At 61.1% G+C, this 22,705-nt stretch overlaps 1 protein-coding gene across 4 annotated transcripts in view; it reads left to right on the top strand.

Annotated features, from left to right (window-relative positions):
- NUDCD3 (NudC domain containing 3) overlaps nucleotides 1-20,405 on the top strand; it is a 31,860-nt gene extending 11,455 nt beyond the window's left edge. Inside the window, exons 3-9 of one of the 4 annotated variants that reach the window (XR_012677460.1) lie at nucleotides 7,439-7,571; nucleotides 12,226-12,369; nucleotides 15,062-15,242; nucleotides 15,427-15,734; nucleotides 15,814-16,894; nucleotides 19,110-19,298; nucleotides 19,962-20,046. Coding sequence is in view for 1 of the 4 variants with exons in the window: in XM_075174831.1 (XP_075030932.1) it covers nucleotides 7,439-7,571; nucleotides 12,226-12,369; nucleotides 19,110-19,298; nucleotides 19,962-20,072 (577 nt within the window). In the remaining 3 variants the exon portion in view is untranslated. Of the gene's footprint in view, nucleotides 1-7,438; nucleotides 7,572-10,606; nucleotides 11,132-12,225; nucleotides 12,370-15,061; nucleotides 15,243-15,426; nucleotides 16,895-19,109; nucleotides 19,299-19,961 lie in introns of those variants that run through there. The other 3 variants (XR_012677459.1, XM_075174831.1, XR_012677461.1) reach the window with 3 other exon arrangements.
- Nucleotides 20,406-22,705: the final 2,300 nt, after the last annotated feature.

Below are 22,705 nucleotides of genomic sequence, written 5' to 3'. Positions count from 1 at the left end.
AGGCAATTGGGGAGCCACTGATGAACTTCTGTCCACTTTGGGGGTGAAGGAGACCTTCCAAAACTGGATTTGGGGTCTTCTCCTCCAGCAAACCAAACATATCTGGGCTGGAGGAAACCCTGAGGGTCAGGAGGGCCCTGGGACCCACTCCGGGCCACTGCTGCTCTCGGGGCTGGAGCTCGCTGACAGCTGGAGAGCAGCGGAGTGGATCGGAGTGGATCCCGAGGCTTGTTGACTGCAGGTGTGAATTGAGCTGTAAGAGGGAAGGGTTTGGTATTCAGCTTGCTTAACGCTTTGCCAGAGACCTAATTAACTGAAGTGTTCTGTACAAAGGGAGCCTTTATGAAACACTGGGTGCCTCCAGGACCTCGGCGAGGGTGCCGAGAGCCCACAGTAAACGTTCCTCCTGCCTTGGCGCTTCTCGGGCAAAACCAAGAGAGACGAAATGCAACAGTCCTGATGTTTTGATGCCAAAAGATGTTAAATCTGGAGGTGGGGGGGAGGCTCCTTCGCAGCTTGCTTGCAGAAGGAGCACAAACCTGGTATTTTCCACACACGCAATCCCTGCAGCTTCGGAAATGCAGCTTTCCGAAGAGGTTAAACTTTTGGCTTCTCTACCTGTTGTGCGGCTGCTCCAGCACCCGTGTTGGGACCCCGAGGAGCAGAGGGCACGTATGACCCTGTTCAAATTCATCTTAAAAGCTGTGGCTTTTTCCCTCTGGCTGTAGTCCAGCTCGAGCTGGGGCTTGACGGAAGCTGTACAGGGTTTACAGACCTTCCCGTGGCTCGAGGTGCCTTTGAGCTTTCATGTGGTCATGCTGGCAAGCAGGGGGCTGGGAGCCAGGAGCTCTGGAAATCTGTATTCCAGTGTGGTGTCGGTGCCGTTGGGCGAACGTGGCCTTTACGTAGCAATGCGGAGAGAGCCCTGCCATCCACCTGCTGCCTGTGCAGCTCAGCCGGCCCTCGCCCCGCTTCTCCCGCCATGATTTCCACCCCGGTGGGCTGCGTGCAGCCCCGTTAGCACCGGGAAGGCTGGATGCAGGTGTGGTCCGGGGTGCTTCTCCAGGAGGGAGAGGGGATCTATGATCATGTGAAGGCCTGGAGGCTGCCAGGGGTCTGACGGGAGCAGGAGGCTGGGTGGGTCGGGAGGACCGTGGCTGCTGACACAGCGCTGGTTCCCAGCATCCCTGTGCTACCTGCAGCAGCAGAGCTGAGTATATTGCAGCGGTTTTGGGGAGACAGGCTGCAAACGCTCCTCTCGTCCTCCTCTCCATAGTCCTCCCCGCTTGCTGGGAAGCCCAGCAAGATGCTTTGAGCCAAGTAATGCCGGCTGTGAGCTACGGGAAGATCTGAATGCTGCCGCCTTGGCCGAGGCAGAGATGGCGGGGCCGGGGCGTGCAGGAGGTAGGGTCCTCGGGTCCTGCCAACGCTGGCACTGGGAGCTGCGGCGCAGGCGTCTGGCTCCAAGAAACCCACCCCAGGGCAGGCGTTTCCAACCGAGTCAGAGGAGAAAAGCCCTCGGCTACAGCCCCGCTGTGGTGCTGGGTGTCTTGCAGCGCGGCAGCCTGCCCGAGGCGCTTGCGTGTCAGCAGCAGCTTCTCTTCCTGAATTTGCCGGTGCCTCCTTGAGTCATTGCAGTGCTGGGGACACCGGATTAATTATGTTGATGGACGCCGCTCGCTCTAGGCTGCTGTCACGGAGCAACAGCCTTGATCCAAACGTCTGATCATTGCAATAAATGCTGGCTGGATTGACGACGTGCAGTGCATCTCCCTGGAAGGCCGCGCTCGCTGCATGCTTATTTGGGTTAGGCACGTGGACACGTTGTGCCTGATTTTCTTTTCCTACTTGCTCAGAACTTCATTATTACTTAATGAGATCTTTCCATTCTTGGCAACCTCTCGAGCTTGAAGAAGGTTTCATGCATTGCACAGGGCCTCTGACAGTGGTTAAAATACAGAGCTGGGGTGTTTTTTCTCTGCTGTTTGCTGGCAGGGTGGCTCTGTACAACATCATTCCCCTCTGTTTTCCCCGCTCTAAGCAGAGGAAGGTCTCACGGAGGGGAGAAGCTTGCTTTTGCGGTTGGGATGTGCTTGTGGGACCTGATGGGATATGTTGTTGATGGCAGAGCGCAGGTAGGGTAGGACTGTTACAAATACCTCCTTCAGGAGCACTTTGCAGAAGGGAGCGGGTCTAGGTCTCCATTTCTGTGTACAGCGGGTTGGTTGTCTCGCAGCACCAGCCCGGCTTTCTCCCCACATCATCCTCTTCGGTCTCGGCCAGTCCCTCTTGCCCAGCTTCAGCTGTTGAGGTTGTTTCTCTTCTCCACCCGCCTCCGCATTTGCATCACTTAACTGGCTTGACACGTTTTCCTTAAAGCTGCCTAAATAATTCACCTTGACTAAGAGGAAACAGCAGCGCCGGCCCCGGAGGAAGGTTTCTGTGAATGCCAAGTGACTGGAGGGTCCCTGCAGTACCAGCCCTCAGCAGCGGCAGTGCCACCGGTGAGGTGTGGACCCCCAGCCTGAGCTCAGCGGTCTGCTCGGCCAAAGAACCAGCGCCGGCTGAGGCAGGTCCCCGGTCCCGGCAGCGGCGGATGCCGAGCCGTCAGGGTGGCGTGCCTGGCTCTGCCAAAGCCAGGTACCCTGCACTTCCATCCGCCTGCTTCCTGAGAGGGCAGGGAGCCTGCATCGGAAAGCTGAGATGCTCCAGGCTGAGAGGATTGGTTTCCTTAAGTGGTTCTGAAAATCCTTGGGATTTTTTTCTTCTTTTTATGAAGAAAAAAAAAGTCCATTGGAATTAGGCCCATATTAACTCCCTGCCATGATGCTTGCCCCGCCCTGCACCCCTTCAGCATCGGGCTGATGGACGGCTGCTCCCCTGCTGCTGTATCTATTCCTCAACTTTTGTGTTCTTGCACCACAAATCCTCAGTAAAGAGGAGGTGAACTGCCCTACTTCTCCTCATATAAAACATTAAACCAAATCCTTTGGCGTTTGGTTTCTGCTCTTGTGTCCGGCGCTGCTTTTACAGAGCTGGTGCTGGAGCTGTTGCGCTCTGAGGACGGAAATGCATTCAGCCGAGTGTCCGCAGAGGAGAGGACTGCTCTGTCACCATTTCCGCATCACTCGGCTCATCTTGTGTCACCAACAGACGGAGCTGGAAATCCTGGAATAAGAAATGCCAAGAAATCTGTATACGGGGCCCGGCGTTGTGGCTCGACCCTCGGACATCCACCCTGCATGCCAGGGCCAGCTCTGCCTCGGCCAGCCTCGCTCGAGCGGCACCTCCTGCGGACACCGCCGCCTCTCCGCGGGTCCCGGCCCCCTCTCGCGGCCGTCGGGGGTCTGACCCCGTGCGAGGCGAACGGCTTTGGTACTGGTGGTGGCGCAGCCGTGCGGTGTGGCTCCTCGGAGTGGAAAACAGATCGGCTGCTTCTCGACAGTGCATTGTTAAAGGTTTCACCTCCCCCAAGATGACACATTGCGAGCAAAAATAGAACAAGACAGAACACACAGACCCACCCACACCATCCCCACCACCCGGCAGCCAAGTGCACACGGTGCCAAACCCTTGGTTTTAAAAGCTGATGCTTTTTCACCCTCCCTCTCCTCAGCCCTGCCACCACCTGCCCTGGCCCGGCGGGCAGTTCGGCATCCTGGTGAGCTGACCATCGCGCCAGGCTGCCGGGAGGATCGCCATCCGACCCACGCTGCGCTCTGGATCCGGCCTTGATCTTTGCCTGGTGGGTCTGGGGATGGGGATGTCTCCTGGCGATGGTGTTCGTGCAGGGAATTCTCTCGCCCGCTGCACGGTGGTGCTGTTGACGTGACGCAAGGGACGGGTTTGGCCGGGAGAGCCACCTCCGGCGTGGTGGCACAGCTCGGCCCAGCTGACTGTGAGCTGGGGCTGTCTCCTGCGGACGGCGAGGGAAGCTGCCTCCCAACCAGGGAGCTGGGTCCAATTTCTTGAGTGCCGCCGGCGTGAGGGGTGGCGTGTGCTAAGCACAGTTGGACCGGGCAAGGATCTGGCTGGAAAATCTCCAGGAAAGGAAGAGTTGCTCCAGGAGACGGTAGAGCTGTCAGCTCTTTGTCAGAGTCGCCTAACAAGGCTGAGGCCTGTGTTCATCACCCCGAATCCTCATTTGCTCAAGAGCAGCTGGTTAACCTTGCAGGGGAATTTACCAAGGCCTTCGTGAGTTCCCCCTGTGAGCCAGTTTTGGGGCACAAAGTCACATCCGAGGATTTTGAACGTCTGGAGCAGAGCTGGAGCTGAGATCAGCAGTGGTGACTTGCGGGAAGGGCTGGAGGGGTTCGGGCTGGCTGTTAGGAGGAGAGGATTGGAGAAGTGACAGCGCCAGTCCCCGCACCCCTGGGACAAGCAGCCACGGCTGGAGGGAGGTTTAGGCATGAGGGGAAACTTCTTCCTGCTGAAGCCAGCTGAGCACTGGGATGGTTTGGCTGGAGCACGTGTCGCCCGGCCAGCCCGGGAGGGCTGCGAGGACGAGGCAGCGGGGGCTGAGCTCGTCCCTGGCAGCCTGCACACGGAGGCAGGGGTGGCTGTGAAACGTCCCTCTGTCACCTGGCGCGCTGCTCTAGTTACAGCACGGAGGGAGCGAGGACAGAGCCGTCCCGCCGGGGACGGTCGGGGCTGGGAGGAAGACTGCTTTCGCTTGTTCAGTAGCGATGCCGTGCAAAGAGAAGTTTGACGGAGTCATTGCAGAGCAAGTCCTGCCTCAGCTTCCCTGTGGAAGTAACCCAATTAACACTGACGTCACCTGGGGCTGCCGTGAAGCTGCTTGTGCCCTCATGAGACAATAAAATCATGGTCGGCGAGCTCTTGGGAGAGCTAAAACGTCCAGGACGTGCCTGGCCAGGGTCTGCTCAGCCCCAGGACTTTCCTCCCGAGGAAGAGACGCAACAAGGATGGACCCAGTGGCTTTGTGGCAGTGACCGGCTGCCCCGGGATCATATTTATCCGTGCTGTGGCCGTGAGACATTTGCAGCTGGCATCTTACCCACACTTGCCTTTGTGCTGATGGGTTTTCTCCCATCTTTGATGCTCTGCATCTGCTCTAATAAGCCTTAGCCCGAGCACGGGCTTGCTGCCTCGCCCTTTAGCCTTTGAGCTTTTCCCGGGGAAGGCCGGGAGGGGAACAGCCTGGAAGTAAATAGCCTTTTGTTGGGTCTTGTCTGGTTCTTTGCTCGCTCTCAGGAAGCTGACAACCCTTGGGATGGCGACTCCCAGCCGACGTGCCTTCCCTCTGGTGTCTCGCTGGCGAGGAGCATGGTGAGCTCTGCCTCGCAGCTCAGGTCCACGCTGATTAGAAGGAAACACTCTCTTAGGAGGAAAAAACCCAGCTGGTTTTAAACCCTGGTCAGGTTTGTGCTCTGGTTCACCGCACGGCCACATACACGCTTGCTCCAGCCCGAGGGAGTCGGGGCGGAGGGCAGGAGCCTCACGGACCTGCGCCGTGCCCGGGCAGACCCTGCCATGTGGGGACACGAGGGCATTTAAGCAGCCAAGCTGCCCCGGGCAGCGCAGGGATCCTCACCTGGGAGAGAAACGTCCCTCCTCTCTGCCTGGGGCTTGTGCAGGATGGTCTCTGGGACGATTGTGCCCCGAGAGCGGGGCGAGGTACCACCACTGGGCTGGCTCTAGGTGAGGACCTGGGGACACACGAGGCGATGCTCAGGGACGTGCCACCTTGTTTCAACCCCTTTGCTTCCCGCAGGGTGAGAGCGGGGCCCCGCAGACCCCGGTCGCCTGCACCGTTCCCTCTCTCGCCCTCCAGCCTGTTCGACTCCTACAATCCGGGGGCGGCTGGGAAACCGACAGCTGGAGCCAACGCGCGCCGGCGCCGGTTCGGCGCTGCCATGCCAACCCCGTTTCCATGGCAATGGGCACCCAATGGGTGACCGCCAGGCAAGGCCAAGATGTCCGAAAAAAGTGATGCGGTGCCCCCCGAAATCGCCGGCCTGAGGCTGGGAGCCCACGGCTGCTGCCAGTCCCCGGTGCTGCCTGCACTTGCCTGCACTGCCCGGAGAACTGGATCAAAACCACCCCAGGGTGCGGGGGGTTGTAACAGGGCAGGTAAAACCCCGTGAAACCATCAAGCAAAAAAAAAAGTGTGTCTGTACACACAGCCCCTTTGACGACACCTTCCTACCGTCTTAGAGCCTAATTTAATTAAAATCGATGGATCTTACATAATCCTCAGGGTGTCGTGCTGCTGGAAGCCACCCCCGCCCGGTGCTGGCGAGGGCCCCTCGGTGTGGGGGTGTTGGGAAGACAGCGGGGCGCAGGGAGACGCGGTCCCCGGGGCCGGCTGCCCCCCGGGGCCACTTGTCACCGGCCCCCCCCTTACGTAACTCGCTGCAGCCCCGTGTTTATACAGCTCCAGATTGAGGACTAGGTGCATATCAAAACATTTTAAAATAACTCTGCCTTTTGTTAGCACCACAGCTATCTTTAGGAAAGATTTTATTTTATTTGAAAGCCCTCTCCGGGAGGTTTCGATGGAATAGATCCTCAGCCTGCCAGCAGTTTAAACGGACATGGGTGTAATGGAGATCTCTTTTCTTGGCTGGAAATACTGTATTGATTATTGCTTATCGATCTGATAAATCCCATTCTACACTCACAACTGCCTCCTCATCCTTCTTCTGACATTCCCACAGCTGGAAGCGGCTGTGTTTTGCTCAAAGTGTTGCTCATGATCCACTTGTCCAGTTGCCCCCTTCCAGTGCCACGTCGGGCTGGCTCTTCAGGCGTCCTGCTCCCCAGCTCCCTCACCTCTGTGTCAGCAGCTGCCTGGGTCTCGACAGCTGATGGTTTTCCCAAACACGCTAAAATTGGGAGGAGAACACCCAGCTCTGTTTTTTCATGGTGAACCCAGGTCGCAGTGAGGGGCCGCCACCTCTGCAGCCACGGCAGTGGCTCAGGAGACAGCACACACCCTCCGGTGCGTGACGGTGTCCCCTGCTCCAGCTGCAACGGGCGCGGTGGATGCAGCGGGGAGGCAGAGGGGAAGGGGAGCTCTGCGCTCGAGCAGAGTTAGCCAGGAAGGCGCCCCGAGCCAGCCGGGGGCCAGCCATGCACCTTTTCTGCAGCCAAATTAATGCGTCTCCCCAGTTGTCCCGTTAGCAGCCTGACTTCCATTGTGGCATGCTGGGGAGAGGGGCGTGCGAGTCTCCCGCAATGGGGAGGGTGGCTGGGGTCTCGCTGCGTCCTGGGGCCGCCAACCTGAACCTTCTCCCTTCCTAGATAGGGCCAGCAGCGAGGGAAAGACTGGGCATCAGCCTCAAGTGTTAGGGATGCTCGCAGGATGGCCAAGCAGAGGCTCTGCCCTCCTTTTCCGCTTCTTCTACCCTGCTCTCAGGTTTCCTGCTCTCTCCAGGCTCTGATCTGGGCATGTTGCCCCTTTCTTCCCCCCCAGGAGACAGGAGCAGTTCCAGACAAACCCCGACAGCTACAACGGAGCTGTGCGAGAGAATTACGCCTGGTCCCAGGACTACAGCGACCTGGAGATTAAAGTGCCTGTGCCCAAGCACATCGTAAAAGGCAAACAGGTAAAGTGGTGTTAATGGTGTGTCTTTCAGCATTTCGCTTTCCCTTGGGGTGCCCAGCTTTCCCAGGCAGCTGTGTTTGGAGCCGGGGGGCTCCTTGTACTCAAGGAGCAGGATCTGGTTGTGCCTTTTTCTCTGGTGCTGGGTGCGTGGCTGGTGCAGACCGACAGTCCCAGCCTGGCCGCGTTCCTGTTGCGACTGCAGTGTCCTGTTGCTCCGGCCCCAGCGGGATTCCCTGGCACCGCATGGCACTTTCTGCGCTTTTTCTCTCCGCTTCCACCGACTGCAAACTCACACGCAGGTTTCTGAGCCTGGCTGGGGATGGACGCTCCTTCCCCGGTTGCTCCCTCTGGCTTGGAGTGTCTCCTGCCTTTCGTTTGCAAGCGGGAGCTGCTGGAACGGCTCCTCTGGCACTCGAGAACTGGAGCAGGCACAGCCCGTGTGAGACTTGACCTGCTCTGGGTAGAAGGGAGCTGGGGCTGGCGCGCAGGCTGAGCGGCCAGACCCTCTCCCTGCCTGGCTGCATGGGCAGGGAGGTCTCACCTCCCTCCTTGGCTCAGAACTTTCCTTCTCTGCTCGTGGCCACGAGCGATCACGTTGTTTTTCTTTCGCCACTTCTGTTCTCTCCCGGTGAGGGACTCGAGAGGAGCGTGCCCACGGCTGGCGTTAGTTGGACCCAGAAGTTTGAACTCTCCTGTCTTTCCCGAGTGTTGCCCTCCCCGTGGCTGATTCTGTATTTTTCCATTTGGGAAGTCTGTGCTTCCCCACTTCCCGTTCTCCTCTGCTTCCAGGGCGGCTGAAATGAGCACGCTTGGGTTTGTTCACCGGCTCCAGCCTACACAGCTCCTGATCATGCCAAAAGAGCATTGGCAGCAGCAACCTGGACTGGAGGGGTGAGGGAGCAAACGGCTGCCACAGGGACAGCAGGGGGGCCAGTAGATGCATCTCTCCCAGTGGGTCTCTAAAACAAACCCAGGCTGTTTCTTGGAAGGATTCGGGGGGATCCAGACGGATCTTCCATCCCTCTGCATCATATTGTGATCACGATGCCTCTCCCTGCCCAGGGAGGTGCCCTTTGTGCCAGGGGAGTTGTGTCCTTGCCAGAAAAAAACGCATCAGGCTTTGTCCGCCTCATCCTTTGCTACCCAGAGGCGCAGGGGCCTTGCAGGTGCTCGGAGGAGCCGGGACGGGACCTTTCCTCAACTTGAGACGGTGCCATTACTGCGGAAGAGCCCCTGCGTGTCAGTGGGGGTGATTATCAGGGCAGCTCCTTCCCACGCTGTTGCCTGTGGCGCGGCTCTGCCTGCCCTGGCCCCGGTTTCTGCCTGTGCTGCCCTCTCGGGGCAATCGATTGTTCAGATGTCGGAGTTTCCTTAACCTTGCGAGGTGCCTCCTGGTATTTGGTTCATACATCCCTCCTGGGGCTCTTAGCAGCCGACTTTTCGTTTTAAAGTGATTCTTTAAATCTCTTCCAGCCTCGGGGGACTGGAAGCAGATAGGCTGGGTCACGGGCCAAAGCAGGATGGTTCAGAGCCGTTTTAAAGCTCGATGGACTTTGGACGCGTTGTTGATGGGTTCCTGCAAAAGAGAAGTGTTCCCCTACCTTCACCACACAGCTTCATCTTTTTAAAAAATTATCAGGTTTTTGGCTTCTGCCTGCCAAGGCGAGATTAAAAATCTCCCCCGTTTGGTCCCTGGGCTCAGAGCGCGCCCAGCTCTAATGCTGCTCAAAATCTTCCTTATGACACTTTTTTGGATTCAGCCGGTTGCTATGGCACATTTTTGCTCGGGCGAGTTTAAGGTTTCCTTGTACGGAGCTCCAAAAAAGTGTCCATGAGGCAGGAATGGGCGATGGGGTAGGTGGGAGCATCTTCCTCTGTGGTCTCCACCTCTCTGATCTACTTACAGGCGCAACAGGGGCCCATGGATCCGAGCGCTTCCCAAGCGCTTAAATAGAGATAATGACAACAAGGCTCTCTTTTTGCCTGGCTCAGAGGAGACGAGCTAGATTCCTTCATAGGTTTGTGTTTGCTTGTTTGATTTGCGTGGGCGGGTGTGGGCGTTTTAGCGTGCACAGAAATTACTGTGGTGGAAAGCCACGGCACAGAGCCGAGATCTGGGTTTCCTCGCGAGCGCAGGGAAAACCAGGCGTTTTGGGGGGCAGAGGTGCTCGTGGGGAGCGTGTGGTGGGGGACAAGCAGCCTCGGAGCCTCTGGGGTGCCCCTGCTCGTGGCTGCGCTGCTGAGACAGCGTGTTTCCTGCAGGATCGCCTTTGGCTTCCCCCCAGCCGCTGCCTGCGGTCAGATGCGGGCTCTCTGTGCCCGGTTCTGGCAAACCCCCGTTTTGCCGGCTGTGCATGCCCTGAGCGCAGCGCGGCGGGACGGTTCGGGTGGCGGGGCACAAGGGGAGGAAGGGCAGCCCCTCAGAGAGCCTGGCCACCCTCCCCGGTGGAGTGGGGATGCTGAGCAGAGGCAGTTTTTCCACCAAGGCACCCGAGAAGGAGCTGCTGCCCACGTGTGCCAAACCCTGCGTTCACCGGGCACCACCACGTGCACACGTGAGTCCTCTCGGACATTTCTCTCCACACAAGGGAGGTCAGGGCTCTCCGGCGGTGCGTGCTTTGCTCCTGTCACCGCTCGCGGTGGGCTGGCGCGCCAGGAGGGGTCTTTTTGCTGGCTGCAGGTAGAAGCAGATGTTGCAATCGCTTCTCGCACTGACTGGTTGCGCAGCGAAGTGGCTGGGTTAAGGCTGCCTGGTTTGGATCTCTTCTTCTGTCTGGGTTTCTCTCTCCTGCCCTGCTGGTCCCAGAGCCACCTCGAGGACATCCGTCAGCCCCACCAACTGTCTTGTGCAGCCACCTTGCAATAAAACCCCTCTCACATTTGATTGTTCCTGTCCCCGTGGATCCCACAGCTGCGACGCTGCGTCTGTGCCTTCCATATCTCCAGCCTCCCTGGCTCTCCACATCCCAAAAAAGCTCCCCCAGAAGGCAACTTGGGGGTCACCTTGCTTTTTTCCCCTTGACTCTTTCCGGGCAGGCCCTGTGCCGTGCTGAGAGCCCGGCGTCAGCAACGCCGTCCCTGCGCCCTGGGAGCAGAGCATTCGGTGGTGGCAGAGAGCAGAGCCTCATCCCCGCACCTTGTCCCTGCGGTGAGGCCTCAGCCCTGGGCTGGAGGAAGCTGCTCCGTGCTGCAGCCTCTCCGGAGACGTTTCCCATCCAGGAGGAGCTGCTTTCGCAGAGGCTGTCCGCAGCCACGTGCCGGGTGAAAGCCAGGTGTCCTCTCCCTTCTGGCAGAGCTGGAGCTCGCGTCCCTTCCCCGATCCCCTGCGACCGCAGTCCTGCTGTCGGCATCGGAGTTCAGTCCCGGTGTCACCCTGTGCTGCGTGTGCTGGGCCTCCTCTCCTCCTGTCGAAGCCCTGGCAGCTCCCTGTCACACGCAGCGGGTCTGGGGGCTTTACCTGGGTGACATCAGTCAGATGCAGCCGTGGTGCCCTCCCCGGCTGGAGCAGCTTTGCCTGTCTCTTGCCTGCGTGGAGCTAGTGAGCCGCTGGAAATCTCCTAGGTAATGGATAATGTAATAACATTTCAAATGAGATCTGCAGAGCAGGAGGAAGATCTGGGGGAACTCTGGGAGAGAATGCAGGCAAATCTCACCGCAGTCTCCTCCTCTCGGGCCAGAGACGGGGCAGTGCCGGGGGCCACAAACCTGCCCTTTCCCGGCGAGGTCCTCCCTTAGACCCCAGCCCGGCTCGGGCTCTCTGCTGGCGGCAGCTCAGGGCTGAAGGGGAGAGGAGAGAGCATATGGTCTCTCCGGAGACTGAGGGTACTGCGTGCGGCGCAGCGAAGTCGCAGTCTGCCTCTGTCTCCCCAGGGGAGAGCCATGTCACCTCTGCGGCAGGTCGGAGCAGGGTTCCCCATATGGCTGCTGCGGGTGGGAGCTGGCCGCGTTCCTGGGGTCGGAGCTGCCTCGTCCCCTCTCCCTTGCAGCAGGGAGAAGGGGAGCCGTGCCGCAGCGTCCCTCCTGCACGCGGCCCCTCCTCGCACGCCCGATGGGAGGCCTGGGCTGAGCCCAGCGCTGGCTCTGGCAGCGGAAACGGAGCCAAGGAGCGTGCTTTCGGTGCGGTGCAGCAGAAGGGGGGGATGAGCCGGTGCAGCGCTTCCCGGTGTAGAAATCCCCGAATTGCTCCCACTCAGTAGGGAAGCGCTCAGCCCCCAGGAAGACACACACCCATGCCCAGCTCATCACGGTGACGGCCGGGCACCCGCTGTGCTCCTAACAGCTTGGTTGCAGCAAGTGGGCGTCCAACCTTTGAGTGCTGTATGAAGGAGGCCTGTAGCGTTGCTGGTTTTCTCTGTGGGGAAACTGAGGCACAGGGCAGTCACAGTGGCAGAACCAGCTGCCTCAAATCCTTCTAGGGCTCCGTCTGCTGGGCCCTGCTGCCTTCCATTCCCCGGAGAGGTTTCCTCTCTCCCCCGAGCTGTTGCTATTTGCTCCGAAATGACAGCGGGATTCCCACCCTCCCGCTACACGCAGGTCTGAAGGCTCTTCTCTCTCTCTCATCCCCAGCGAGTGCACTTGACCCCACACCCCAACGAGCGCAGCAAGAAGGCCAGCAGGAACCTTCCTGATTATTTTCTCGCTCTCTGTGTTTCCAGGTGTCTGTGGATATCAGCAGCGGCACAATTCGCGTAGCAGTGCTGGAGGGGAGCAGCCAGCGCGTCCTCATGGAAGGCAAACTCACCCACAAGATCAACACGGAGAGTTCCCTCTGGAGCCTGGAGCCGGGGAAGTGTGTTTTGGTAAGGGTGGTCCGCGCCAGCCACGTCTCCACTCCCTGGCTTGCAGCTCCGCTGGGCTTGGCCTGGAAAACCGGAGCAGCTGGACATTTGAGCCAGATCTGGCCATGTCTGTCTCTCCCCATCTAACGTCCAGCTCGCTTTGCCCTTGCCTGTGTGCCGTGCCCTGCCTCCAGCTCCGGAGCTGCCCCTCCGGGTGAGCAGCAGCAGCGTGGCGGGGTGCTGGCAGAGCAACACAGCCATCGGGTCGGGTGAGGAGGGTCCCGAAGCTCCAGCCTGCGATGGTGGGAACGTGTCCGTGACCGAGAGGTGGTCGCTCTCCCCTGATCCTGGCACACAGGGTCTGCCAGTGGAGAGAGGCTGTGGCACTGCACCGCGGTGCTGGTGCTGCGCACCCGTTCTTGCCAGCTTTGCCCTCTGACTCTTCTGGCCCTGGTCCTACCCCAGCATCCCGGCAGATGCCTGTTCCCTGCCGTTCATTTCTGTCCTGCCTCAGGTTTCTTCCTTACCCTGTTTGAAGCAGTCACTGTGGCTGCTTCTCCATTTGCCTTCAGCAGGCACCGTGGCTTGCCGTGTGCCTGCCACCCCAGCCTCACAAATTTTCCCTGTCGAGGTGGTTCGGGGGCAGTTGCTGCCCAGCAGTTTGCTACTGGTGGGTTCCCAGCCTCGTGACTCGTTTCTGGTGTGCTCCGGATGGCCAGGCTGAGGGTGTGAGTTCTGCTGTCCCAGGGCTGCGTCCACAGCTGAAGCTGTCCTGGGGGTTGCGTTGCTGCCCATCAGCCTGGGATCTGAGTGTCAAACAGTTGCCCAACTCCTGTGCAAGTTTTGGGGCCAGGGTCGTGCTGCGAGTGGGGTTTTGCCACCTGTGGCCATTTTTGCCCTTTCCTTTTCCACCCAGAGGCTTTCCCAGATGTGTTTCAGGAGCTCTCAAGGCTGTCATGAGCCCCAGGAGGGGATGCCGGCTGCCTGGGTCAGGCAGGTGAGGCTGTTCCTGACCCTGTGCAGGCAGCACCGTCCCTGCAAGGGAGGGAGCGGGCTTCCAGCCTTCCACCCCGTGTCACGAGGGTGCCAGCAAACGGGCACCCAAAGCCAAGCCCCCGCAGCGGGAAATAGAGTGGAAATGTGCTGCCGGAGGCAGAAGTGCTGAGGGTGGTGCGTGGGGAGGCTGCGCGGGCACCGCCTGGCCTCTGCAGATCCGTATGGACGTACCCCAGGATGATAGACCTGGTGCCAAAAGAGTGAGGTCCCTGCCAGAGAGAGGAGCTTCTCCGACTCTGTTAGGCCGTTGAAAGGATGTGAAAAAGGAGGCGGTGACATCATTAACCTGCATTTTTTACATGTTCTTAAGCTTCCTGAAAATTAGCTGATCTGGGAAGAGAAAAAATCTTGGGAAGGAGTAAAGCCATTCAAGAGGAGGTGGCCCGATGGGTGGCTGCTCTGCGGCGCGGATGGGAGTCCCTGGTGGGTGTTCCCAGGATCAGCCAGGGAGGCAATGTTTGTTAAATACCCGGTGCTGGAGGAGGATGGGAACAGCGCGCGGGTGGAGCGAGACTCGGGGCCTTCTGGAGCGGCCGCGGGCAGCACGGGGAGCGGTCCCATTACCTCCAACCCTAGAGCTGGGTCTTGCCTCAAATTAGCACGAGCGCAGGGTTGTGAGGATCTCCAGCTGGCTGCCAACATATTGATGGTGGGATGAAATTTCGCTTGAAGAATTGTAAGGTAACTGGAGCAGAGTGAGTAATTCTCGCCCGAGAGCATCTCCTTTTTCCGTGCGCAGAGTAGCCAAAAGTGGTTTGCGACTCCTCCCGATTCATTCATCAGGAGACACCCAGCCATGTGTTAATGAATTGCTTCATTCAGCACCTGGGAGGGGACTGGATGGGAGCCGTTTGGTTTTGGTTGGAGGGCTGTTGGGGCGTACGGGCCCTTTCTGTACCCGAGTTTGTGCATCTGCGTGTTGCGGTGAACTCTTCGGTGCGAACTCTGAATGCGGCAGGCGGGAGCGTCTTCATCGTGCAAGATGCCACGAGGTGCCACCTGGCTTCCCTCCCCGGGACCCGTGCAGCTGAAACTGAACCCACCCAGCGCCAGCGCTGGAGTCGTCTGAGGAGATCCTTGGGGCACCTCGGCGGCTCTGTCCAGAGAAAAACCTGTGCGTGCTCATGTTTTCGTGGTCTTGAGTTGAGGCAATCCCTGCGGGCAGAGCTTGATCCATGCGCCGAGGAGGTGAAATCTCTCCTGCTTGGTCTTGTCCATCTGAGAAAGTCCCAGTTCTGGGCAGAGAGGCCGTTGAGCCTCTCTGTCTTGCAGGACACCTCAAGGATCATCGAGATCTCTGTGCTCTCCAGGCTGCTGTTACAGCTGCCTTTCACCTCCTTGGTTTCCCTTGCCCCCTGCTTGGGTCCCTTCTGGGACGGCCGTTCGCAGGCTGTCATTAACTGGCCTCTCTTCTTCCCCCAGCTCTTATCGTAAGAAGGTTAATTTGCCTTATAACCCCTCCCGGCTCTGCTTTCCCCATCCGATCTGGTGTTCTTATCAATTTATCCTCTTCATCACACGTCTGCTCCAGCAGCCCCAGCGCTCCCCTCTTCCCAGTGCTCAGAGACCGCTCTGCCTTTCCCCTCCTGCTCCGCGAGGTTCTCCCTGCCAGAGCCTGACTGGACACCAACGTGTTTCCCATCTCGTCCTTGGGCAGACTTGCGGTTTGCACAACAGCCCGGCTGCAGCAGAAACCCAGCGGGCGTCATTTCGAAGCGGAGCACTCTGCCGATGCCCGCCATGCGTGGCGGGGGCTCTGTCCACACCTCCTGCCGCTCGGGATCGTGTCCCGGGCTCGTGCCCCTGCCTGCAGCGCCGTGCCGAAGCCCCGGTCCCAGGTATAATCCCTGTGCTCTGCCTTCTCTGTCACACCCGCTCGCATGTCAAAAGTGAGATTAAAATAGCTTTGCACGAGCTGTTTTTAGAAATCTCCGCTGGGTGTTGTGCACAACACGTTTTGGGATTATTTTCGTTGTTGAGGATTTTTCCCCCCATTCCCTCTCTTTTTCTCCTGCTCTCCAGCATTTGTAATCCACACTTGGGCTTTTGTCACCAAGTCCTGCCTCGAACAGCTATTACAGTCTCCGGCTTGTCATCTCGTGAGCCGCGAGGCCAAGCACACCCAGTGTGGTGCTCTCCCTCCGCCCTGCCCTCCACACACTGCTGGAAACATCGCCTGCTTCCCCCTCCATACCCTCTAAACGTCTCCCGCTGACTTTTGGGGCGATGGCTGCTGTTGTTCCAGAAGGAAAGCAGGTCCTTTTGAGGGTGAGGTTGTTTTTCCAAGACCTACTTATATCCCTTGGCAGCATCTCTCCAGCTCTGACAAGGTATTTAGGATAGGGGAAGAAACTTCATGCTATGATGAAGCCCAGCACTGGCAATGAAGGGTTGTGACCTTCCCGGCAGGGCGTGGAGATGTGACGTGACGCCGAGTCCGTGCCAATGAAGCCTGTCACCCTCTTCGCATGCCGCTGGAGGATCCCTCCTGGCCGCAGATGTGCCTGCCGAGTGTCCCGTCCCTCCCACGTGCCCATCTCCGCCTGCAGCAATCCTCCTTGTGATCTGTCCTCGCCCGGCCCCTGTGCTTTGCCGAGCGCGCCGGCGTGGGATCAGCCCCTTCCCCTCTTGGCTGACAGCTCATGTCTTGGACACCGGCTTTGGGAATATGGGCGCTGCAGCATGAGGATGCTGCTGGCTTCGGTGGCCCCCTGCAAGCCTCCCTCTCCTCAGGCTGCTCTTGCAGAGGCTGTTCCTGCCTCCCCGTGAGCCCCAAAAGACTCAGCTGGGCTTTTACCCCTTTTGGCTGTGGGTGAAGGATCTCCCTACAGCCCCGGAGGCCCTTTGGGACCTGCCAGCCTAAAAAGCAGAGCCGAAGTCTGACCGAGAGCCCGGGCACGCTGCAGGGACCTGATCCTTCCTCTGGCAAATGGCCACCAGCATTGCTAAGATCCTGGAGGGTCGGCCTGAGCTGTTGGCTGGGAAACTTGTAGTGGCAGCTTCAAGCGCAGGCAAAGCTTTTGCCTTGTCTCGAAGCAAGAAACATAATCAGGTGGAGATTTGTCCTTGTGAAAAAAGCCCTGCTCCCTCCTGGAGCCCCCCGAGTTTCCGGAGCGCTCCCCGAGCGAGTGTGCAGCCTTGCGTGGTGCTGTCGGTCGAGTGCCGATGCCTTTCTCTGCGGGTGAGGGCTGGCACTCGCGGGGCATCACCCTGCCTGGGCTGAGCCCAGAGCTCTGCCACGGTCTCTCGGCTCTCCCTTACCTCGACCTTCTCGCACCCAAGCGCTCTGGGAGGCTCCCGCCTGCGTCTCCATCACCGCAAACTCTCGTAGCCCACGTGCCCAGCCGAGCGACGGGCTGAATCAACGGATACTGTCGGCAGAAACATGTCCGAGAAATCAACCTGAGCCTGTGCTTCCCGTCCTGGAGGTTGGACCTGCCCGCGGCGAGTGCTCCAGCACTGCTTCGAACCACGAAACCCCAAACTCAAGGTGATAGAGAGAGCTTTGCCCCGGCCCGTGGGCATTTCGGAGGCTCACGTTGAAAAGTGGGGCTCGCACCTTGGAGCGAGTCCCACTTTTACGTCTCTCCCCCTGGAATAAAGGGGGATGAGCAAATTCCCCGTTACGCACAAGGCAGGCTGCAGAGGTTAATTAATTATTGTTTGCAAAGCACTCAGTGCTGTAGCGATGCGCACCGCAGAAAAGCTGGCGAGGAAATGAATAATTCTGTCTTCCCAGCAGGGTGGGAAACAGTATGCGGTAAATAAGGCGAGGGCCACGCGTGGGGCGGGGAGGAGGAAAGGATCCCCGGGCTGGCGCTCACGGCGGCAGCTCTGCTGTCTTTCACCGGGGGTGGTCTGTGGACGGGGGGGATTCGGGTCTCGTGGGTGTTTGCCACCCGGTCCGTGGCTCCGTGGGGGTTCCCTGGGGTCTGCTGGTGGTGGGGCACAGTGGTGGGGTGCCAGGGGAGGAAGGGGATTTGGTAGGGAAGGGAGAGGGGATGGGTTTTCCTTCCCCTGGTGCTCTGGGATGGAGGTGGGGTGATGCCACAAAGTCCTCCAGTTCATCCCTCTGCTGCCAGCCTGGCTCTGGGGGGGACGCACCAAGCGGGGCCTTGCCGTGCGCGCCCAGCAGCAATGCCGTGAGAGCACGGCTCACGCCCAAGCCGTCACCGGGGAAGCTCACAGCTCACCGGCAGCACCGTGGGGACTTTCCTCTTGTTTCAAACCCAGAGGAGCAGCAGCGATGCTGGAGGGTGCTCCTGCCGCAGGCTTGGGCTGGCTGGGCCTGCTGACCCACGGCTCATCTTGCCCGCTGAGGGGACGACGTTCCCGAGGGAGCTTGCCGTCCGCCTGCCTGCCCACCCAGGGTTGGGAAGCCCACGAGCAAATCCTCGGCGGCTCTTCCTCCCCTCGAAAGTGGAACTGTGCAATTAAGAGGAGAACAAGCACGCCTGTCTAGCTGGAAAAACTAATGCCTTCCCCGAGCTGGAATATTTTACCAGCTCTGCTCTCCCAGAAGGATTAAGCCCCAGCCACCCCCTCCCGTATTAATTGGTTCCTTTTCTTTGCACCACAAAGAGACGCCCGGCTCCGTAACTTTAATGGCTGCCCGTGTTTTCCCCTCCAGAGCTGTTGAGCTTCCAGGGAGGTTTGAGTAAATTGTATTGTTTGCCTTTATTGATGATTTTGCAGAGAGGCCGACGAACGCCATAAATCTTCCTTGCTGCTGGGATTATTGCTAAAATAATACAGGAGAAAGAAGCCCACCCCTCCTGGCAAAAAAAGAAGCAAGTTGGGGTTCCCGGTGCAGGATGCCCCACGGTCAGACCAGCGATCGCTGGCGCCCGGCACAGCCCCCCCGGCCATCCAGCTCCGTGCAAGGCACTGCCCGTGCTCGTGTGTCAGGGAGGCCCGCGGCTGCGGCTGGCGGCTTTTGCCAGCGAGGATGGCAAAAGGAGGCGAGGGGATGTCCCCTCTCCTCAGGCCATCCCTCCTGGGCCAGCCGATGAGCGGTGCCACGGGAGGCAGGCGCTGGCAGCGAGCAGGGGCGGCACGGAGCGGCGGGTGACATTTTCACCTCCTTCGCCGCCCACGCTCCCGCCCGCAGAGCGAGCCCCGGGGGAGCTGAGGCGAGGGCTCCTTCTGGGTTAGCGAAATGCGAAATCGCAGCGCTGCGATGCTGGGAGCCCCCAGCCCCACGCTCTGCCAGGCAGAGCCTCTTCACCTGACATGTCCCAGGGCTCTCGGCTCCAGGGTGGCTCCAGATGAGCCGGCCCAGCTTTCCGGGCCCCGTACCGTGTTGCTGCTGCCGCATCGGCCACACGGCCCCGGGCTGGCCCCCTCGGAGAACGCCTGTCCTGGCCTCGAGCCACAGCATGGGACGAGATTTTGGCTTGAGGCTTGAGCTGGGGCTGCGAAGGGCCGCGGCGGGGTCGTGCAAAGCCCTCGGACCGCTGAGGGAGGGAGGGACGAGCCTTTCTCCCCCTCTGCCAGCCATGGGGGGGGACCTGGGGCTCGCTTGGTGGCAAGCGGGACCTCCACTCATGGGCAAGCCCCAGCCGCGCTGCGGAGCGATGCGCGGGCACGGCTGAGCTTGTGGCATCGCTGCCGCGGAGGTGTGGGGCAGGCGGGGGGTAACGCATCCCAGGGGCAGGACGGGGGCTCCTCTCCCCGCTCTCCTCTGACCCACACCTCATCTCCAGATCAACCTGAACAAAGGGGACGAATACTGGTGGAACGCCATCCTGGAGGGCGAGGAGCAGATCGACATCGACAAGATCAACAAGGAGCGCTCCATGGCCACGGTGGACGAGGAGGAGCACGCCGTGCTGGACCGCCTCACCTTCGACTACCACCAGAAGCTGCAGGGCAAGCCCCAGAGCCACGAGCTGGTAGGTGCCGGCCATCCCGCGGCGCCAGCCCAGCCCTGCCCTGCCACACGCCCTCCCGGCTCCTCCGTGGGTCCCATCTCCAGTAAAAGGGTGCAGCGTGGGGCGACTCCGTGGCTCTGCTCCATCTCAGAGCTCCTCCTCACACAGCGTCCCCCCACATCTCCATCTTGGGGGCATGAGGTTCTGCTAATCCCTGTCTTTTGCCTGCCCGCTCCCGTCTTCCCCTTCCTGCACCTTGGCCTGTGAGCCCAGACCCCCCTACACCGCTGCTGGGCCTCACATCCGTGCGCCTCCCCCCGGCGCCGGCCCTGCCGTCTCCCCGCTGCCTCTGCTCTGGCATGAACCCACGCGGGTCCGTGTTCAGCCCCACCAAGGAGCTGCCTTTCGCTCGCCTGTTGCTCCCTCCCAGCCCCGTGTGCCATCTGCCCGCTCCTGGGCAGACGAGAGGAGGGTGGGTGAAGCAGGGAGGTGGTTGTGTACCCTTGGAAATCGGTGCTGCCGTCACCCGGGGCGGAGGGGTGCTGTTGCTGAGCCCTAAAACCCCCTTTGATGCATCGGGCGGCCCACGCAGCCCTGACACCTGGGGTGCCGGGGAGGGCGGGGGGCACGGGCAAAGGGGTGGGGTCAACCCCAGCCTGACGGGAGCCTGCGGCCTCTTTGCAGAAGGTGCACGAGATGCTGAAGAAGGGCTGGGACACCGAGGGCTCCCCCTTCCGCGGCCAGAAGTTCGACCCCTCCATGTTCAACATCTCTCCCGGCGCCGTGCAGTTTTGACGGCGGCGAAAAACGGCCAAGAAACGAAGCAGGGAGAGGAGAAACCCACCCAGACGCCCACCCGGGACCCTCGCACCCAATGCCGGGGCCTGTAACCCGCTCGCCAACGATACACGCTGCCAGCGCCCTTCCACCGCCTTCGCCACCCTGCACCGGCACCGGCATCGGGCTCAGCGGTTTGATGTGCGTGCGGGGAAACCTGGCGAATGCAGATTTACGTCCCGTCACCAAGGCAACCCGAGCGGCTGGGACCCTTCTCCCCTCCTCGCCTCGCGCTGGCGACGGCTCTGTTGTTTTTCAGGAATAGACGGAGCTTGTTGGGTGACATAATTATTATTTCTGGTGGCTGAGGATGCTTCTTTTTGGGCTTCTGGGGGTGCAGATCCCTCCCCGCCCTGGCACAGGGCAGCTTTGCCCCTCACAGGCGGAGCTGTGCTCTCCGCAGCTCTGGGTACGGGCAGCGGGGATGGCGGGGGGCACATGGGGAGAGAGCCTGCCCCTGCCCGCGCCCTGCCTGCTGCCCTGCCTGCCTGGCACCCCCGACTCCCCTCGCCGGGCTCTGCTCCAGGGTCTGCCATAGGTGCTGCGCTGCCCCTGCCCCCTGCCCGGCCGGAGGGCCCCGTCCAGCGCCGCGGGGGGGGTTCTCCCGGGTTCACCCCCCTTCAGCCCATCGCTGGAGGGGGTCCAGGGCAAGCCAGAGTGCGCACACCCCCGCGGCGGCAGGCAGAGACCCCAGCCAGCCCCCAGGGTTTGCTTCCCCTTTCCTCGGGGGGTCGGCAGGGAGCAGCAGGGCTGTCACCCACAGCACCGTGGCAGGGGGGTGTCCAGGCTCGGGGGTCCCTGGCAGGGGGCTACAGGCCCAGCCCTTGTGGCTGCAGCCCCCCCATACCAGTGGGCAGTAGCCCCAGAAACGTCTGGGCTTCCCTGGCACGGCACTTTGGGCTCTGGGAGCGGGGACGTGGGAGCCCTGGGCCCCCCCCCAGGCCCAGCCTGGCTCTTGCAGCTTCCCACTGGTCCCCACCCTGGGGTGCGTGGGCTGGGGGTCCCTGGCCGTCACCTTGGCCCCCCCCGCCATCCCCCCTTCCTCTTGGTTTGCAATAAACACGTTTCTGGAGCACGGGGCCTGCGAGTGATTCGGTGCCACAGGCCGGGGGCGACGCGTGTGCCCCGACTCCCCCAGTGTTACCCCACTTAGAGGCTGGGGACAGGGACACCCGAGGGGGACGCCTGGGGACGTCTGCAGGTGGCCCTCATGTCTCCCACTGTGGGCCCGGGGACGGGGTCCCAGACACATGGTGGCAGGGGCTGGATTTTGGGGTTCTTTAGGGGGTGGATATGGGACCCCTGGGGGGGGCTGGATTTTGGGGTCCTTTGGGGGGTGGATATGGGATCCCTGGGCGGGGCTGGATTTGGTGGGGTGCGCGCCGGGTGCCTGGCTGCTTTGGGGGTGCTGACCTCGGGGTCTCGCCCCACTGCTCCCCATCTCCCTTCCCCTGTTCCCCCCCCATCTCCCCCGCGCTGGGCGCCGAAATTTCTCCGTGGCAATGCACAAATATAACCGGGCTCGGCGCAGTCCCCCACGGCCGCCCACGGTCCCCATGGCAACGGCAGCGCCAGCCGCCAGCCGCCCACCCGCGCTCGCCCCGCGCCCCGGGGTGGGCACCCACCTGCCCGCGCCCCCCGCCGCCCACCCACCCGCTCGCCCCCGGCCCCACGGGTGACATGTGCCCGCAGTGCAGGGGGGAGAAGGATCCCGGTGTCCCGGCACCCCAGCCAGGCCGTGGGGCTGCTGGTGGCCTCCAAGGTGGCCTCTTGTGTGTCCGTCCCCGCCACCAAAACCTGCCCCCCCCCAGCAAGTCTCTGGCATTGGGGGGCTTCAAGGTGCCCTTGGGGGAGGCGGGAGGGAGGGGAGATTTTTGCCCCCCCCCCCAACATCTCTTGGGGGTTTTGCTTGGGTGGGAGGTTGGAGCCTGGAGGGGTTGTTTGGGGTGACATTGGTGCGGGGGGGGGTCAGTATTGGGGGGGCACAGGGGGGTGTCCCCGGGAGGGGGGGATGCAGGGGGATGGTGGAGGGAGTGGATGTGGGGTCCTCGAGGGGGGTGTCTGGAAATTGGGGTCTTTGGTGGGGGGATGTGGGATCCGGGGGTGGGGGCGTATTTGGGGTCCTTTGGGGGGGTGTGAGATCCCTGGGAGGGGATCTGGATATGGGGATACTGGGGGGGGTCTGGGTATGGGAGCCTTTTGGGGGGTGGGGGTGGGTCCTCAGTGCAGGAGGGGTGTCTGGATTTGGGGTCTTTTGTGGGGGTGGATGTGAGATCCCTGGGAGAGGGTCTGGATACGGGGATATTTGGGGGGGAATCCCGGGGAGGGGATGTGGGTCCCCCCCACCTAGGGGGGATTTGGGATAAAGAGGTCCTGGGGTGGGGGGCTGTCGGGTTACGGGGCCTTGGGGGGGTCCAGCCCCGGGGGGGGGGTGCAGATGGGGACCGGCCTGTGGGGGCGATCCGGGGAGGGGTGGTCCCCGGCGCGGGGGCAGGTCCGGGGTGGGGGTGCCCCGGGAGAGGGGGGGGATCCCAGCCCGGGGGGGGCGGCGGGGGCTGTCCCGGGCTGGTGCCTCCCCCGCCGGTGCCTCC

Source organism: Calonectris borealis, chromosome 27, assembly GCF_964195595.1.
Source record: "Calonectris borealis chromosome 27, bCalBor7.hap1.2, whole genome shotgun sequence".
Classification (NCBI taxonomy): domain Eukaryota; kingdom Metazoa; phylum Chordata; class Aves; order Procellariiformes; family Procellariidae; genus Calonectris; species Calonectris borealis.
This window is presented reverse-complemented; position numbering and strand designations above follow the sequence as displayed.